Genomic DNA, 19247 nt, shown 5'->3' on the forward strand with positions numbered 1-19247 from the left:
CCCTCCCTGCCCTGCCCTGCCCTGCCCTTCCAGCCCTTTCCTCCCCCGGGCTCGCCACGGAGCCCTGAGGAGCAGCAGAATCCAGCTCTTCGCGTTCTTTTGCAGTGTTTCGTGGAGGTCAGGGGGTCCCAATAACAAGTCCCAGGTGTATGAGCCACTCTTCTCACGGCACTTGCGGGACTGCTCCCTTCCTAACAGGTCAGGCTGGCCGCCCTGCTTTCCAGGGAAGCCAGTGCCACCGATCACCTGGAACACATCCCACTGCCCAGGTACCTGCTGCCTCCAAAGGCCCGCTGCCCTCGAGGATCCAGGCTTTTGGCACGGATGCGTGCAATGGTGCGCTAGAGAGAGGGGATCTGTCCTTTGGAGGTGTGCTTCTGGAGGGGATTAAGCTGGACTGACACATCCAACTTCCCACTACAGCCCTTGGATCCTTGAATATTGCCCCACAGATTCAAACACCAAAACTGCTGGATGCTCTTTGTGCTTCTGTGTTTCTTTGGAGAGTGGGTTCATGGGTTTAATGGCACGGCCTCAAACTGACATCAGACACTCTGTCTCACTTTGTCACTTCAGGCAAGTCCCACCTTCACCTGCACTGTGCTTCTGTGCTCTCATGGTGAGGTGGCAATGGCTGTGGCTCCCTTAATGATGCTGCACAAATTACCTTGCAGGAAAACCTAACGAACAATTAAGCCGGGGCCTGAAAAAAAAAGGGCAGTAATTCTGCCGATGAGAAATTGGACTTCTTTATAGGAACTGCAGAGCTGATCAGTCTTCTATTTCTTTTCCGTGCAATTCCTCTGGGAAATTAGTACATTTGATTCTTCGTCTGTGCCATTTACCTGAGTAAATTGCAACAGCATCAGTGTTACCAGTATAGGAGGGTTTTGCTCAAATGTATCTGAATTTAAGGACTGATCTTAAGACAGTGCAGAAGAGGAACTGGTCTTGATGTCCTTGTCAGAATCCACCCGAAGTAATGCTCCACAATGGGAGCAAACTGTGAGATCAGAAAACATTGTGAGTGACGAGTGAAGCAGGAGGAGACAATACCAGATGTTCTCACTGCAGAGCACCTCTCAACAGACAGTTGTCTGAGCACACCCAGGGAATCAAGGGCTGACCCCGAATCCCTCAAAATTGATGGAAATATTCCCATCAGTGTCAGCAGACCTCTGTTTTTGCACTGGACTGGGCCCTCAGGATTGGATTACTTGTCACTTCTCCCCTCACTGCGGCTCTCTTTAGGGTTGTAGGGTGCAGCAGGTTGCCTCATTTTCCAAAGTCGATCACCTCACCCTGATTTCTGTGCTTTTATGTCAGGAGAAAGGGACTCAGAGACAGCCCTGGAAGCTGTTTTTCTGATTTTTGTGTGCTGCTTAAACCACTGCAGAGAAAGGCAGACATCTCATTAGAGCAGCTCTGCCTCTGGGTGCAGTTTGGGCACCCAGCAGGACGTGAACCAGAGCTGTCTTACTTGCGCCCCGCTGACTTCCCACAAGCTGCTTTCAGGGCAAACAGCAGAGCATGAACCAGAAGGGATAAATCCTGAGCTAGTAACAGGATGTACGGTCCTGATCTCTGTGCCCTGTCACAGCGTCATTGTCCGATGAAATGCAGCAGTGGTGCAGCTCTCCATCAAACTGGGCAATAATGGAACCTGCCAGGAATATTGAAATGATCCCAGCAAGGGGAGGAAAGGCTTCCCTCAGTGCTGTGCCAGAGCATCAAGGACACTGAGACTATGAAGATGCAAAGGACAGGACAAGAGTCAGGGCCACCAAGGAGAGCAGAAGAGTGGTGAGAGCTTTGCTTCTCCCCATGCTGTATTTGGGAGATTTCTGTGTGAATTCTCATCAGGAATCCCCAGGGACAACTTTCTCCCTGCTTTGGGTACGAGTGAATTCAGATACACCACCCAAAGCAGCACCAGCGTGTGCAGTGCCAGGGACAGCACACTTAACGCATTTCTCCTCGGGATGTGAAGACATTCCCAAATTTTCCCCGCCATCATCTGCAATAAAGTCTATTTCTTACTGCTTCGAGCGCCACTCAGTCCATGAGATACATTATCTCATGCTGCAAAGAGATGGCAGCCCTTCGCCCTGCCAAACTGAATGGAGTCATGTCGTCTATGTAATGGTTCCTATTCTTTCCTTTCCCACTCGGGGGAGTGCTGGGAGGAATCCCAATTCCATGACTTGATGATACCTCTCATCTACCTTTAAATTACGTCTCCAAAAGCCAGCGTTTCTGTAGAGATGGAAATGAAGAGAAAAGGCACTTCACCCATTTAAAAATGCTACTCCTTTCCCACTCGTGTGGCACCTGCCCCTGCAGGTTAAATAAATCCCGCGCCTTCTCAGAAAGTTCCATTTTCTGCCGCGTTTTCCGCCGCACAACGCAGCAGGCGGCGGGGGAAGCCAGGCGGCGTTTCAGTTCTCCGCGGCCACGAGAAGGACGGCGGCACCGCGACGGGGGAGCTGTCCCTGTGCCACCCGCCCAGCGAGGCTGCTCACTTACTGTCATCATGCCATCGAGGAGCCCCGTCTCGGGCTTGGGGGGAGCCTGCAGCCGCTCCATCGACCACTTGTCCACCACGGACGACACGTGCGGGTTCTCGATGTTGAGCAGCCGAAAGCCCGTCATGTTCACCCCGCTGTACCTGTAGGGCTCCAGGTCCAGCGCAAACAGGTCCTAAAGCACCGGCAAGAACACAAACAAAACCGTTTTCTAAAGGAAATTTTGGGGCTTTCCCCCTCAGTGCCCACCCTGGCTCACGTTTGAAACCTGGTTGAGCCAAAGCTGCGTGCGATGGGTGACGTACCACGCGTCTGCCCATTGGAACAAAAAGATCAGAGCTGCTTTGCAAGCGACCTGCACATTTTAATTTACAGCAGAGCTGCAGCTCTGACGGACAGACACGAGGAGTTAGCTGGCCAGCGCCAAGTTTCTTTCGAAGCTCAGGGGAGGAAAACTCCGAGAGACGGGGCGAGAGCTGCACTTTGGCTGCTCAAGAAACCCATCTTCCCCTGGCACGCCTCCCCAGGCACCTCTGCCAGGCTGTCACGCTCGTGGGCTCCACGTGCTCCAGAGCCTGGCATTTACAGGGCAGAAGAAGAACGGGCATTTGGGGTGACTGAACCATGTGGGCCCCTCCCGTGCTGTGTTTGCACCATCAGAGAAAACTCAGGGGTTTGTCTGTATTATAACATTTCCTGAGTGCTTTCATCCATCAGCGATTTTGGGTTTTCATAAGTAAATGAAACAATTAAACAGTGATGAACCAGCAGTACCCGCATGCAAAGCCATTCATTATTTTGTTTCACTCCGGTCCATCTGTACTGATGGTTTCTCGTTAATCAGCATATTAATATGCAATTAATTTTCACTGCACTAAATTGTTAGCCAGCCTCAGAAATGGGGCCAAACAGCTTTCTTAAGAAACAGTGGGTCCTGATATTCCTATGGAATGTTAGCATCCATTCTCCAGGGGTTTCCTTGACTAATGGCAACAAAGATCTCCTAGAAAAAGGGGAAAATTTAGCTGTCTTTTCTGAACCAGAGGAAATCCTGCCCCCCCCCCCCCCCCCCCCCATATGTTTACAGCGTTCCTTACCAGTGTTGTAAAAAAGTAGTGGTAGTATTCTGTCATCATTCCCATGGAAAGAATCTGTGAAAGAGATGGAAAGGTGAAGGTACTTTCCTCTGAAAGCTCCCTGCAGTGCCTTTGAAAAGCAAGGGTTAAACACATCACAGGTCATGAGAGCTTGATTGAGAGCTTGATGAGAGCAATAAACCCCGTATTTTTCTTTAGGAGCCAAAAATATCCTGTTGCATTTAAATGGTGTTTTTATCACCTCTGCTCAGGAAAGAGATTAAAGATTGCAAAACTTCCAGGACAAGGCAAATTACTAGAGATAACGAGATGCTGAATTTTAAAACCCTTTAGTCCGCACTCTGGAAGTGTAAAAAAGAAATTTATTAAGCAGACAACACAGTTTGTAGGGAGAAGGGCTTAGGGACAGGTTTTTGTCATCCTCATGTACCCACACGCTGTCACCAGGATGGGAGAATTCTGCTCTCTCTGGGATCTTGTGAGGAGGAGGAGGAGGAGAAATTATAGTCTGGGGAACTGCTGAGGAATTCATTGCCACGACAGCAACACAGACCAAGGTTAACTCCTGCTCAGTCCTGATCACAGCAATGTAAGGATCTGTTATTAATTCCGTTTTAGGAGAGTTTTTGGAGTACTTGAACAGCTGTTTGAAAGACAGGGGGAAATAGTGGGATTTGGCTGGCCAAAATTCCCTTTCCTGGCAAGAAGCCTCTGAACATCAGTTGAGCGATTGTCTACGGCAATTCCTCACGTAAACAAAGAGAAAGAAAAAGAAAGGGAGAAAAGAAAACCCTGAACTTTCTGAGCTGCAGCAGATAATAAAACCAGCTCAGTGTTAATCACAAACAACTGATCCGTTTCCAGCCACTAAAAGTCAAGCCAGAAGGCAACTATTTTATTGAAATGCTCCACTGGATTTACACATCAAAATTGCCTTTTTTATTTCTGATTTTATTAATCCTCTTCTATTCTGTTTCTTGGAGCTCTTTTATTACCTGTGGAGTAAGCTGGAGGCTGCTGTTCCTGCCCTGTTTATGCACAGGAAACAACACAGGGCTGCATCCAGGGGAACATTTGTGTGCTGTTTTCCAGCTGACCTGGCTGGACTCAGTCCCCCTCCCCGGAGCCACTGGATTTTTGCGAAGGAGGTGCCGAATTTATGGGATTTTTATGACGCAGATCTCCTCTGAGCTGAAACCGTACTGAAACAGCCCAACTGCGACCCTGTGGGGCTCAGAGCAGCTGCCAGGTTAAACAAATGTGGTCTGAGCCCAGGAGAGGCTGGAATGTCTTTGGTCCTTTACGGAGTGTTTGCAGCCGATCCATGATGGTGCTTTAGGGGGAAAGCAAGTTCTTATCAGTTTGCATGAGAGGGATCCAAATGCACAGGCTGAAATTACTGATTCCTTCCAGCTTGGATTCCATCCTGAGACAGGAGAGCTGAGAGGCCACTGCACTTCTGGTAGCAGAGAATGCAAACTCCAACTTGCCTGCACGGACAATGGTACCCCACACAATGCCCTAAAATTCAGATTCACGTGCGCACTTACTACAGCGATTACCGAGTGTAGCCTGGGCGCTTGGGAAGCATTTCCCAGCTTTTGCTGCTGCAGCTGCACTTCGGAAGGTAAGCAGGTAGCTGAGGCAGGGCAGCTTTCCTGTCAGTGCGAGGAGGGCAGCCCGACAGGAGTGTCTGCCTCCTGGACGCGCTCTGGGTGGAAGCTTTTAGGAGAATATTGATGGCCAGGCAATGCCCTGGGAACAGAGCTGGCCGGACACACAGAGCTGTCTATGAACGATCACGACTGCAGAAGTCATGCCACAGGTTTGTTCTTTAAAGCCGTTTAAACCACCCCGAAACACGGCACCAAAAAATGCACAAGCAAACAGGGAAAACCCCCAAGCCCCGCAACAAACAGAAACAAAGCCCCTGAGGAGAACAACCTCAACTGGTTGTCCTCCCCTCGCTCAGTCATTAAGGATGGCGATCAGCTGACAGATATTTAGAGCTTTGACACGACTGCGACGCGTGCATCAGATATTAAATCGGGGCTTTTTATTCGAGGATCAAGCAGACTTCACAATAACAACTTATGTTTAAGGGTAATACGGCTGCTAAGCAAAATTCAAAATTCCCACTGAAGGACGATGCAGTGCTCTGATGCAAGTAAACAAGAGATGGAATCAAGTCAAAGCAAATGCAGGAGGAATGCTGAGAGTCATGCTGGACATGCCAAAGCATCAGTAGCTCCCGAACCTTAATTCCCTGGATGCTCCTGTCACTGTAAACAGGAGTTTCCAGGGCTCTTCCGCTGAGTGCCCGCAGCACAGCAGACACAGGAAAGCAGCTCCCAGCACCTCCCAGGAGCAGGACAATAAGAGCCTGCTGGGACCAAGGATGAATTTCAGGCTGGGACACCCCTGAAGCACCTGGCTAAACCTCCCACAGAGCAGGTGACCCGAAAGAGAGAGAAGCAGCCCAGGACGAGAGAGGGGAAGGCAGTCTCTCTGTCTGTGTGCCTGCCCACAGGAAACCGGGATGAGGTTTCATTGCACACTGCTATTTAAATAACTCTGCATCTAATTATGTAAATAATTATGCACCTGATACAAATGTCCTATTTAAATAATAATAGCTTTTACTTACAGTGGAATTCAGATGAATGTAAACTAGGGAAATCAGCCTCAAATATTCTTCTTGTACATCTCCAGCCCAGCCTTCCCTGTGTAACATTTGTTCTTCAGCCAAACTCAGATACGGTTAGACAATGGGAGACAAAGACACTTCCATCTCTAATTATCCATTCCAGAACAGGAGCCTGGGCCTTGTCTTTTGCAGCTGTGCACTTTCAGCTGTGGGTCATGAACCACAAAGTGCAGCCAAGAAAATACCAGTGGTCAAATTATATATGGCAAGCTGGCAGAGCCTGGATAAAAATATTCTCATACATCTGAAAATCTCTTTTGGGCTCCCTGTTCCTGGCTTGAATCACATCCCAGCTCTAACTTGCATTTGTTCAACTTGTAAAAAACTCTATGCCTCATTTAGATCCATTGTCAGTCTTCCTTGGAGGCAGGTTGGAACTGGAAGAATGGGCAAGTGCATCGGTGGGAACTGCACCAAACCCTGTGCTTGCTTTCACCCTGCATTTCCCTCACCCGAGCTGTTATTCAATTTCATGGCCATTTAATGCATTTCGTTTTCCAAGTAATTAGCCTCTCTGTTTTCTAAGGCCAGCCCCTCCCCGCTTCTCACCCACATGGGGGCACCTGGGGGATCTGCCACTTGTGTTTCTCCCGTGGAAGTGGGAACAGAGCTAATCCTGCCTTTTCTTAGCCGGGAGTGGGCTCCAGCCTACCTGCCAGGTTCCTCGAAGGAGCACAGTCAGGAGCTGAAGCTTTCTATTCTCACATCTATCACTGTAGCAGGAGCGTACTGCGTGGTGACACCTGGTTTTCAGCCTTCTGTAGGAACTGAATTAATGATTCTTCTTCTTGTCTGTCACATCGTCTTTACAGGATGCTCTGTGAGAGCCTTAAACCTGATTAAATATACAGTACACTTCCTCAAATGTATTTTGGGGGTGTGAAGAAGGGAGTAGGTAATTTAAGGATAGCAGGGACGTACCTTCTGAGAGGCGAGTTTGCCTAGCCTTGAAGTCTGCGTTCGCTCTTGGTGTGTCAGCACAAACTGAGGGTTAAGCACAACCCGACCTCTTCAGCCAAGTTCCTCATGCAAAGGGAAACATCAGGCTGAATAGCAGGATAAATTGCAGGATTTGTGCATAAAACAGGTTGCAATTTGCAAGAGCCAGATTTCATTTACTCGGGGAACGCGCGTCTAATGCAGACAGAGCACCAACCCTCTGTCCACCAAATATTCCACGCAAATGCCATAAGCAGCAAAGGAGGGCTGGGCCTCGTGGGGGCTGGTTGGAGACTGAGAAAATCCAGGATCTCTGGGCATGTTAGAGAGAGGGGGGAAATGCGGGAGTTCAGGGAATAGCTTGTCCAGCTGTGTGCAGGCTCTGTATTTTGGCTGAATTAGGGTATTGATTCACCTGTTCTTGTTGTGCACACAAGGAAGCGTGGCTTGATGGGGTTTTAGTGGAAGCCATAAACAAGCAGAAATTAGAGAAGTCTGTCCTTTGTGGTGTTTTGTAAAGCAGAGGCTGGAGGAGGCGAGTGGAGAGGTCCCTGGTGCACACACTGCCGGCACAACTCCTGCAGTGTTCTGAGCTAATCCTTCTGCTCCCAGAGCAGCTTTTGGCTGGTGTCCCCTTCCTGCCCCATGGGCCACTAAACGCCTGCTACATTACTTAAATACAGTGAACAGACAAGAAAGAGTCACTTTGGGGACAGCTTTAGGTGGCCCCGAGTCTTGCTCCTGTTAGAAATCTTCTAAAATTTAACAACAACACCTGTTTTTCCTGTGATGGCTACCGGATCGTTCGCAAAGACAAAAATACTCTCTGCTGACATCACAGAGTTTCCTTGAAATGATTTCTCCAGTGTTTGATATCTTGCTTCCACCCCAGGGTAAAATGACAGAGGGGATGGCGAGTGGAGGAATGGGGAAGTGAACCAGGGCTCTTCTTGTAACCTGCAGTCAGAGGAGTCCCACAGGAATTCAGAGCCCTCCACACCTGCACATTTCACAGCTGCCTCTGGCAGGGAGGAACTCAACCCCTGAGTTATTGCTGCCAGCATCTGCACTCAGCCACAGAGCTAGCTCACAGAAAAGCCATTTTCCCTTTCTTTCTAGCCTATATTTATGTTGTTTCCTCTCCCTCAGCACTGACCCACAGGTGAATCTCTCTCAATTTTCCTGTTTTCTTCCACACTGTCATTCCCCCTCCTTCCCCCAGTTCTTTGGGCACTGGAGAGCATTCTCTGTGTCTACAGCCTGTCACTTGCCTGGTTGATCCATATCCCACACAAACTTTTCTGGTGCTTTGCCCTGCTTTTAGTGCATCTTTCAGCACTCCCTCCTCTTCCTTTGACACCCAGGTTTTGTTTTTTTGGGGTTGTTTCCACGCTCAGCCTGGCATATGGGAAGCTTTGTGCCTCCTGCCAGACATCTTCACCTTCATCTTGTCGGTCCTTCAAAATCTGTGTTGTCAACTTAACTCTTCCCCCACAGATCTCCTTTTGGAGCAGCCAAAAGTGGGGGTGCTTTTGGGCAGCCTTGCAGGGAGCAGAGTGGGGGGACAGCCCACTCCCCCTGCCCAAACAGTGCTGCTACAGTGCCCTCCCCACCCCTGTGCCTCAAATCATTCACGCCGAGAAAATCCTTACGTTTAGTGCAGGACAGCATTCCTGAGAGCAGCAAATCTCACCCTACAAGCTCACAGGAGCTGAGTGCTGCAGCTGATCTAGGATTCTGCAAGTCCCAAGTTTCTTCAGCTTGGAGAGAAAGATTCCAGGCTCCACACACAAATGCCTTACCGACTTTGGCACAAAAAGCTGCTCTGCAGAACTTAAAATATTTCAGTAAAACATTCTGGGATGGGAACAGAAAGGGACCTTTATGGGCAGTGAGTCAGGAGACCTCTCTGCTGCTCTTCTGGGATCAGGGTATCCCATCAGATTGACTGGCATTAGAAATAACAACTCATCCCTCATCCCTACAGGTGCAGCAAGAAGGGAACTGCCCTCAAAATGCATGGAGCTGTTTCTTGCAGGTCAACGAACTGTGCTGAGGACTTTGGTTGTAGAGGAATATACAGCAAGTGGCACCAGTAAATTCCAACTCCCCCCACTCCCTGTGTGCCCCTGGGAACGTCCCAGCCCATTCACGTCAGGCTGTGCTTGTCTTCGCCCGCTATGGCTGCCCAAATCTCACACTCAGGCTGGGCCAGCCCTCACTCAACAACCTCTCTCCTTGTTTTAATGGGAAAGAAATAAAAACCCTACAACTCCTCAGCTGGGACAAGCTGAAACACATGAAGTGAAGTCCCTGGTCAGGCAGGACGTGGAACGTCAGAAAGAAAAGCCTGTGTGCTACACGTGGGGCTCTCTGGGGATGTCGGTGGCTCTGCGCAGCCCTGGGCTGCTGCACCTTCGGTTGTGACTTCTGTCCCTGGCCCAGGCTGGGGAGTGCCCTTGGGTTTGGTGCTCCCAGGACGTGGAATCGGAGAGGCTGGCAGATTTCGGGGTGCAAGGCTCGCGTGGGGCTCTGCCTCCCCGGCCCCGGTACCTGCTTGAGGATTTCTGCCGCCGTCTCGTGCGAGCAATCGAATATCACGTAGAACTCCTTGCCCTTCTTCATTTCCTTCAGCAGGGGCCTGGCGTCCTTGTTCCCAGAGGGCAGCTGGCGGATTTTGATCTTAATGTTGTATCTGGAAGGGGCTTTAATGAGCTCCTGCAGGCGAATTAGGCCTGAAAAACGATGGGCAAAGACACAATCACCATCCTGTGCCACGAGGGTTTGCTGTCAGTTAAACAGGGTCTCTCACACTCCAGGCTCCCTGAGGATAATTGCTGGTTCTGTATTTGCCAGCTTCCCAGCTAATATTATTAAAGCGTTTCACTCCCATGTTTATACTTGGCTTCGACATCTAAATATTTTGAAAGGTGTTTTTAACTGGCAGGCTACAGGATACGTTTGCATTGATGTAATATAATATAAACATACTGCAGTATGTTTAAACTGAGACATAAAAAGCAAATAAGGATTTTTCCTGTGCGGCTCATTATTATTCCAATACCAAACAGCAAGAAGATAAAATTGAGGAAACCTGCTCCTAACTTTTGTGCCTGGTGTCCTCAGTAGCCGTGAGATCTTATGGAATCTTTTGGGATGCAGCTCTAGCTCCTCAAGCACAGGTGATTTCTCAGGCTCCAGTGCTCAGCTGGCACAGCTTCACACGCCTTTGCTGAAGTCAGTGGAGCTCAGCCAGAGCCTTGTCCAAGTGTTTAGACACAGTGCAGTTCCACTGGCAAATTCAGCACTCCTGTGTAATCTGCACTGCCTCCAAAACCGAGGGAAGATAGTTAAGAGCTCTTTGAGGTGTGTGATTACAGCCTCTCATTATCCATGGATGCAATTCACCCACAAAAGAATTCCTGATCTCCTGCTGAGGGGAAGTAAAAGGCTGCCTTAAAAATATGCATGGAGACAGAGAGAGAACACAGGCAAGGAGTGCTTCTTGAACAAAAATCAAACAAATTATTGAAATGAAGGAGCTCCTGCCTCTCCTCCTGGAGTGGGGATAATATTTGTGTGGGGTGTGAATGTGTGGTGTCCTGGAGAAGCCAAAGCAGCAGTGGAAAGAACTGCAGCTGTTTTTCTGGAGCACATGGCAAAAGCCTTAACCCCCTGAGCCCATCCAGTGCCACCCCCTGCCCTGGGCAGGGACACCTCCCATAAGACCAGGGCACTCCGAGCCTCGTCCAACCTGGCCAAGATGTTTTTTATTTCTTGTGGTGTAATGACGTCAAACATTAGGGATGAGAAATAAAAGAGCTCGAGTTGACTGGCACTGCTCTAACCCCCAAATCCAAGGACTATTTATACTGATCAAAGTTGACATGTTTACTTTCCTGACTCCGGGTTAACAAGATGATTGATGAATAATTTATTTTGTAAATACCTCTGCAAATGAAATCTCCTTAATATCAGTCATTTTTTGTAGCTGAGCAGGTACACAGCACTTGGTGTTTTGGAATGCTAATTTGGTGTTGGGGTGGGCTGGAAAAGACCTCTCCTCGTTTCTATTCTGTCTAGAAGATTTATCTAGGAGCCGCTGGAGAATGACTAGTGGGGGACACAGATGAGGATGAGGGGTCTGGAGCACACCTCTTGTGAGGAGAGGCCGTGGGAGCCAGGTCTGGTCAGTGTGGGCAAGGGAAGGCTGAGAGGGGAATCCATCAATCCACATAAATATCCTGTCAATCCACACAAATACCCCATGATCCACACAAATATCCCCAAAGGCCGTCAGGGGATGGTGCCAGACTCTGCTCAGTGGCGCCAGCATGAGTGACAGGATGAGAAGCAGTGGCCAGGAACTGAGACACAGCAAGTTCCACCTCAGCCTGAGGAAGAACTTCTGTCCGTGGAGGGGGCAGAGCCCTGGAACAGTTGCCCAGGGAGAGTGTGGAGTCTCCGTCTCTGGGAACATCCCAAAATCCCAAATTTCTGTGTCAGCTGCTCCAGGTGACCCTGCCTTGGTAGGGGGGTTGGACTGGGTGATCTCCAGAATCTGGGATTCTGAGATCAGTTTGAAGCTGTGTTATGGGTTCCACAAGCAGGAAGCCAAACGGGATTGACTATTCCAGCCGCAGGGGCTGCTTCCCAATGTCTGGTGAAGCGAGCATCTTCCCAAAAGTCACGGCAGCAGCAGGACAGGGGTTTTTCTCCTGTGAGCCGGGCAAACTGCTGCGGGCACGGCAGAGGGAGCTGCCCCAGTCCCAGGATGGACTCTGACAGAAGCAGGGGCCCCGCGCCCAGCCCCACTCACCCGTGCTGTCCTCGTACACCACGGTGACGATTTTCCAGTTGTAGTAGAGCACGAGGTCCAGGACGGCCCTGCTGATGGCGGCGTAGTCGGGGTACAGGTTGATGTAGAAGGCGTCCCTGTTGTCCACGGTGGGGTGCTTCCAGCGGGTCTGGATGTGTGGCACCTCCAGGGCGTTGCAGATGGACTGCACGGCGCTGACCGAGGAGCTGTGCGCCGGCCCGAACAGCGCTGCCACGCCCAGGGCCAGCTGGTCACAGGCTGGGGCATACAGGGACACACAGCAATCTCTTAGTGGGCAAGAGCAAGGCACCTGCAGGATGCTCACCCAGAGCTTTCGTCATCCATCCATCCATCCATCCATCCATCCATCCATCCATCCATCCATCCATCCATCCATCCACACCACTTCAAAGGGAGAACAGAGCACTGCAGTGTTCCCAGACTCACTGGGAGATGTGCCAGTGGCTACTGAGGTGCTCAGGGGTGATTTAGAGGGCAAAGAGAGAGGCTGGGGCACCTGGGAAAAGGGCTCAGCCTGGAGAAAAAGGAGGCTCAGGGAGGACCTTGTGGCTCTGCACAACTCCCTGGCAGGAGGGGACAGCTGGGGGAAGATTTAGGATCTGCTCCCAGGGAACAGGGACAGGAGGAGAGGGAACGGTCTCAGGCTGGACCAGGGGAAGCTTGGATTGCATGGCAAGAGAATTTCCCCATGGAAAGGGCTGTTAAACATTGGCAGGAGCTGCCCAGGGAGGTTTGGAGTCCCCATCCCTGGTGGTGTCCAAGGAATGCCTGGATGTGGCCATGGGCTGGTGACAAGGTGGGCATTGGGCACAGCTGGGACTCCATGGGCTCTGAGACCTTTTCCAGCCTCAGTGATTCTGGTTTGATTGTGGTTCTGAAAATGGCTTTACTGCTTTATCAGCTTTATGTCCTTGACCCTGCTCGCTACAAATAAAACCTTCTCTGCTCGTTGCCTTGCAGATCTCATGGATTCCTGAGCTGCCTTTCTCAGAATGGCTTTATCCTGAAGGAACCAGGAGCCCTCCGGCTGCCAAAGGAATGTCACAGGAATGAAGTTTCACGGCAGTGTCAGGTAATACATCCCTGGAGCCACAGCAGGCTCTCCATGGATCTCCCTGGGACTGGCACCTTTCTCCCTGCGTGAGCTGCTCTAATTTCAGGCTGCTGCAGGGACACCAGCAGCAAAGGGAACCACGATTCACTGATCTCCATAAATAATCTGTGTTTACAGAGCAGGTAGGAATGCCTAAAGCCCTTGGCAACAGCAGGGGAAATAAAGAACACACACACACACACACACACACACACACACACACACACACACTCTGACATTTTATACCCCTCCAAATCAGCCAAATACATCAACAAAGGTTTTCTTCTCCTAGTGCCCATATCTCAGCCTGAAGCACCCTGGCCGGAGCTGTCTTTGCATTTATCTTTCTCTCCTGTGACTTTGCAGGCTGACAGACAGGAGATGAAGCAATATCAGTGATTTCTGTCCATTGGTAAAATTTACTGCCAATGTTTTTAACAAGGCTCCCGACTGGGACAAAGCCCTGCCCTGAGCTGCAGGGCTGCACTCCTTGTGAGGGTGGGGAGTTTAGAAATTGCTCTGATTGAGTGAAATATTGAATACACCAACTTCCACAATAAACTTCCACAATTTAAATCCATATTTTGCTCTCTGACTGTAATAGAATATGACAGAAAATCAATTATTTTCTGTTTCCATTCTACAAATGAGTGTTTCACAGACAGCATGAAGTGCACAGGCTTTCCAGGTTTAATTCAGAAGCCATTCTGAAGGAACACCGGTTCCAATGTGCAAATCCCATAAATAACTTCAATAATTCATGATGAGAAGAAATTACTGCTGTCTGTGTGAGTTTCTTGCATGTAGATTGACAACTTCCTATACATTAAAGAGAGAAGGCACTTTCACAACAGTCACAGAAGAGATTCTCACTCTACAGGGAATCTGAAATAGTGCATCAGCCTGGATTATACAGATTATAAATCCACCACGCTTGGGATTCTACAGCATATAGCTCCAGCATATACCTGACACCTGAAAGAGAATGTAAAAAATGCCATTTAAAGCTCCTTTTGATGTTCTTTGAAATCATTCTCCTTTTCTCCACTCTTACTAAGAAACTGAAGTGGCACGAGGAAAATTTGGTAGTGTAGATGTTTGGAAGGTGGCAGCTCACCAGCTTGGCTTCTGAAGCGAGGCATTTTTATTTTCCTTAGCCTTCTAGCAAATCCAGTTTCAGGAACTGGGCTGCTCTTTATAATAGTTTATCAAACTTTGAGCTTGATTCCTAGAGGCCAGGAAACACATGGAGCTTAAGGAAAATTGTGACTTATTTACCCCTCTCTATTTTGGCCTGTAAGTCAAATAGATGGGAGTAAATTAGGCCATACATTTCCTTCTCAGAAGAAAAAAAAAGAAATGGAAGAGTCAAAAAATTTCCAAATTGTACCACTTCAGTTCTTACGGTTGTTTATAACAGAGAAACTTATTTCTGTTTCCAGGCCACTGAGCATTAATACCTCAGGGCAGGGGGGCTACTGGCCTCTGGTCTTTAAAACACAGCAGAAATAATTTACCAATAACAGGTATCTGTGCTAATTATGGGTTGTGACATCCCACTGTGCTTCCTGCGAGTCTGTGATCATTTTTCTGCAGAATTCCAGGTGGCAAATCTATGTTTTGGAAAGAAAAATGGCTTGGACTCGCCACCTGCCATCTGGGGCTCTTAGCATGAGGACAGGACATAGGGGTTTATTCAGAAAGCACACGACAGGTCCCAGCCCAGCTTGATGCTCAGTCCAAACACCTCTGAAAGATTAGTTTTATGGTACACATGATATGAGCAGAGCAGAAAAGGAGATCGGGCCGGGGAAAGGTACAAAGTACAAAGTGAAGTACAAACCAGGTCTGTAACTGACACAGTAATTGAGATATTTACCTCTTCTCGAGGCTTCAAAACTATCGAAAAGGTTAATTCTCTGGATGTCATAGGTTAATGTGGTATTAGGCATCAGTGTTCTGTTTCTATTAATGTTGGTGACAGCGAACTTGAACGCCAATTCTTCAATATTAACAGGTTCATTTTCCACAGTTTCGAATATCCCTCCTGTTGGAACAGAGAGAAATGAGAAGGATTATTCGCCTCTTAATCAGAAAGAGGGAAAAATAAATCCTGAGCCGTAATTTCCTAGTGTTCATCTAGGAAAAGCCAATGGCTGCTCAGAGCACTACAGCAAGAGCACAGTGCATCATTAGTTGTTATCTGCTGTGGCACCGGGGTTAGCTCAGTGTCATGATGCTGCTCCACAAACATCTGGGGAAGACGACGCGTGTTTACCGTCCAGCCTTTTCAGAGGAACGCTTGGAACGCCCGTGAAAACTTCCAGCCAGCTCCTTTCTAACGTGGGTGGGGACGGACACGGGTCCTGCTTTCCCTGCTCCAGTCCAACCTACGCGTGGAAATGGAGCTCGGATGCGTGGATGTTTTCTGAATTGTTTCTGCACGTCCTGGCACTCCAAGATCCACTGAAGAGTTTGACAGCAAACGGACAGAGAGTCTCCCCTCGAGCTCTGTGTTTCCTCTGTCTTTTCATAAACCTCAGGCAGCCCTGTTGGTCATTCCTCAGTGTGCTCTGGGTCAGGGGAGTATTTTTGTTTCTCCCAAGGAAAAGGAGCTGAACCTGTGCTCACGGCAAGTGGCCAAGCTTTCGAAAAAGAAAGTGTGCAAGCTTTCCAAAAGAGGGCTGTAAATAACCCAAAATTTTGGATGTGTAATGATCTTCCCTGGAGTGTATCCTGGGATGGGGAAGGGGTCTCAAGGCCACAGCCTGTCCCAGCAGACTGGCATGTCTGCTCCCTCCAGCCTCCAGAGACCTTATTATGCCAACAGCACATTCCCACTTGTCCAGGGGCAGTGGGATTTGAGGAACACACAGCAAACACAGCTAATTTTAAAAAACAGCTCCTCTAAACAGCAATATCCAGCTCCAGTGCTTGATTCTGCAAGTATAATCTACTCATTTAGTGCAAGTCACTAGAGAATACTTTGGATTTGTCATGCACACATTTCCCCATTGCCCCGTGTTAAATCTGAGGCCCCTCTCTCTGTAATTTCTGGCCATCTGAATGCATTCAGATCAGGAGCTGCAATCTCCTGCAGTTTTGATGTCACCCACATAGGAATAGTTCAGTCATTAGCTGACTATCAGAAATGGGAACACATTGGAATCAAAACCTGGTTTGAATTTTAATCCAGCAATGAAGACCCTGGAGGCTACCAACCCCAGTCTGGTAATGGTATCCCTGTCTCCTCTGGAATAAACAGCATTATTTTATCTCCTGAACCCACACAGAGCAATGCCTTGACATGGCTTAAACCATCTGACAACTTCAGCAATTTTCTCGTCCACTCCATGGATTTCTCATGTACAATGTGCAGGTATCAGATCCTCAGAGACTTCTTCCCTCTCCCTCAGAAAGCATCCAAGTGATTGCAAAAGAGTGTGATACTCAAAAACAGACCCGCCAAAAAAGGGGGGGAAAAAAGCCTACGTGCAGGATTTGGAACCAAAACAAGCAGGATTTTCCAGAGCTGCAAATTCCAGATCACCCGAAGGGAAAAAATCTGAAGCCTGTCCTTTCAGATCCAATCCTGTAATCCCTCATCCCAACTATTATCCCAGCAAGTTTAGTGGTTGAATTCAATTATCTTTCCCTCATTTCACCAGAGGAAGACAATTCTTTTCAGTCAGCTGCAGTTCCAGCCTGGGCTTGGGCCAGAAAGGCCCCTCTGCTGAGTTTTCCTTGAATCCCTGCTGGAAGCAGCTGAGCATTGCTCCATCAGGGAAGGTGGATGCCACAGGTACAGCCTGAGATAACCTGGAAATAAGGGTGTCCACAATCCCTCTCCTCACCCCCACTTCCGATAGGATGGATATTTTGACATTTGATCCTGGCAAAAAACCCCTCCACCTCAGAAATTTTACTCTGCATTCCATCACTTTCTGTTCTTTTTTAATTAATTAAATCTACTTCATCTCACCACCCTTGAGGCAACCTTCACACCTGGATGTACACAAGCACTTCCTCATTCCAGGGCCAAGAACTATTTCCATCCCTCTAATCAACTGCCTATTAAATGAAGATTAATTTTAATTAATGATGTATAACCAAGAACTATTTATCCCTCATTAGCGGAATTCTGCCGGATTTTTCCTTTTGAAAAAGAGTGCAAGCTCAGGGGGCAGCAGGAAGGAAGGGAGGGAAAGGAGGAGTGATGGAAAGAGGGGAAGTTTCGTGCGGATGCGTTTTCTGAGCAAACAAATCAAAACTCTGCACCATCAATACACTTCCAGGTTCCTTCTGCACACCTTAAGGGAGCAGGAAAGCACCCACAGGATTGAGCTGCAGGCTTTATTTGTTGGTGAGATACCCTGGATAAAACACGGAATGGTTTGGGTTGGAGGGGCCCTTAAAGCTCAGCCATGGACAAAGCCCTTGAGGGAGTTGGTGGAGGCAATAATTCCTATCTGTGACTGAGCTGGGGGATATTTCATTCAAAAGGCTTGGACTGTACCTATTTGAGCTTGATTCTTCTGTTCAGGCCTATTCAACTGCAAAAAAGGAGTTGAATTGCTCAGTAAATCTGCATCACGAACAAGCTGTGCTGTACATTTTCATCCATACATCCCTAATGAAATCCAGTAACTCCATAAATAGTCTCTTCTCCTTCTGCTGATGACTGACAGCCAAGCTCAGAATTTATTGTGAAGGCCAGGTTAAAAGAAAAATAGCAAAGTGACAAGTTTGATGAAGAACCAGTTTGTCAGATGATTCATTTAAATAAAATAATTACTGTACAACATTCTAAAAACAAATTAACCACACCATTATACAAGCCAAGGAAGGAAGGAAGAAGAAATCGATGCTAACTCAATGCATAAATGATGTTCCAGGAATGAAGCTGTTATTGCTGAGTGTGAAAACAAGTGCTGGCTTTCATGCTGGGCTGCTGGTAGCACTCAGGTGGGAAGAACTGCAAATTCTGGAGCCCCCCTTTTCAATTCCCTCCTCCCTCAGTCAGAGAGTGAATCCTCCACAGCAAACCAAAAGCTGCTGTGTCCTGGTCAGTGGCAGACCTGACTTTTCACTTACAGAACATCATCTGTAACGTGATTTCTGCAAGGATGAAGGAAAAAATCAGTATCTGCCCCTCCTTGGAATTTAGCAGTGGAAGGTAAGAGGGGATGACAGCCTGGGTACAGCTGCTCTGCCAAAAGGGGCTGAGCCATGTGAGCGAGTCAAAGTGACAGACAGGGCAAAGCTTCAGCTCCATTCATTCTCTGAGCACAAAACCCCCCACAGCAAGGAAAATGTCACAACTGCACAGCACACTTCAGCAGGCACACCTGCAAAAGCTCCTCTGGCTCTTCCCAGCAAGCAAATATTTCCATTTCAAGGGGTCATCGGGGACTGAGGGAGTTTCAGTAAAGGTCAGGTCTGAATCCATTTCCAAAGGGGGATTTTACAGTTTATAACTCTTTCTAGTCGAGGATAAACCCCGTGTTTCTACGTGGTTGAGATCTGTATTTCCTGTCCTGGCTCAAAGGAGGAACTTTCCCAGGCTCTGCAGCTGGGGAGGTGCTGGGACACGTGGAATCAGTGGTGTGGAAGCACAGGACCTGCTGGATGCTGCTCCATCCCCGAGCTGGGAGCCACCGACAGCTCCCAGTGCCAGGACAGACAGGTGGTTTGCGAGCAGGGCTTCCAGAAACATCTGAACATCCATTTTCTGCGGGGATTCCTGCTCCGAGAAACCTCCCCTCCTTTCCACAGGGAACCTGGGGAGGTCCATAAGAACTCATTAAAACCCACCCGTCGGTCACTGAAGGGAAAGGGGAGCTGAAGTCCTAATGCTGAGAGCTCTGTGCTGCTGCTCTCCCCAAAGAGAAGCCGCTGCTGGTGCCAGGTGAAGGGAGGGGATTCATGAAGCCAGATGAACACACGGTTTGCCCTTGGGCTGTCTGACAGGGATTTGGATTCCACGGGGGTCTGGATCGTGTGCACTCAGTGGGATCGAGGGTTCAAAAAGGAGCAGTGCACAGCA

At 48.7% G+C, this 19247-nt stretch overlaps 1 protein-coding gene across 1 annotated transcript in view; it reads right to left on the bottom strand.

Annotated features, from left to right (window-relative positions):
• Nucleotides 1-19247, bottom strand: part of GRIK1 (glutamate ionotropic receptor kainate type subunit 1) — a 98601-nt gene that overhangs the window by 36376 nt on the left and 42978 nt on the right. The window contains exons 2-6 of the mRNA XM_062511047.1: nucleotides 15081-15248; nucleotides 12088-12345; nucleotides 9822-10003; nucleotides 3623-3676; nucleotides 2527-2700 (exon numbers count right to left, since the gene is read on the bottom strand). Of these exons, the coding sequence (XP_062367031.1) occupies nucleotides 2527-2700; nucleotides 3623-3676; nucleotides 9822-10003; nucleotides 12088-12345; nucleotides 15081-15248 (836 nt within the window). The remainder of the gene's footprint in view (nucleotides 1-2526; nucleotides 2701-3622; nucleotides 3677-9821; nucleotides 10004-12087; nucleotides 12346-15080; nucleotides 15249-19247) is intronic.

The sequence above is a fragment of the Cinclus cinclus genome, chromosome 2, assembly GCF_963662255.1.
Source record: "Cinclus cinclus chromosome 2, bCinCin1.1, whole genome shotgun sequence".
NCBI lineage: Eukaryota > Metazoa > Chordata > Aves > Passeriformes > Cinclidae > Cinclus > Cinclus cinclus.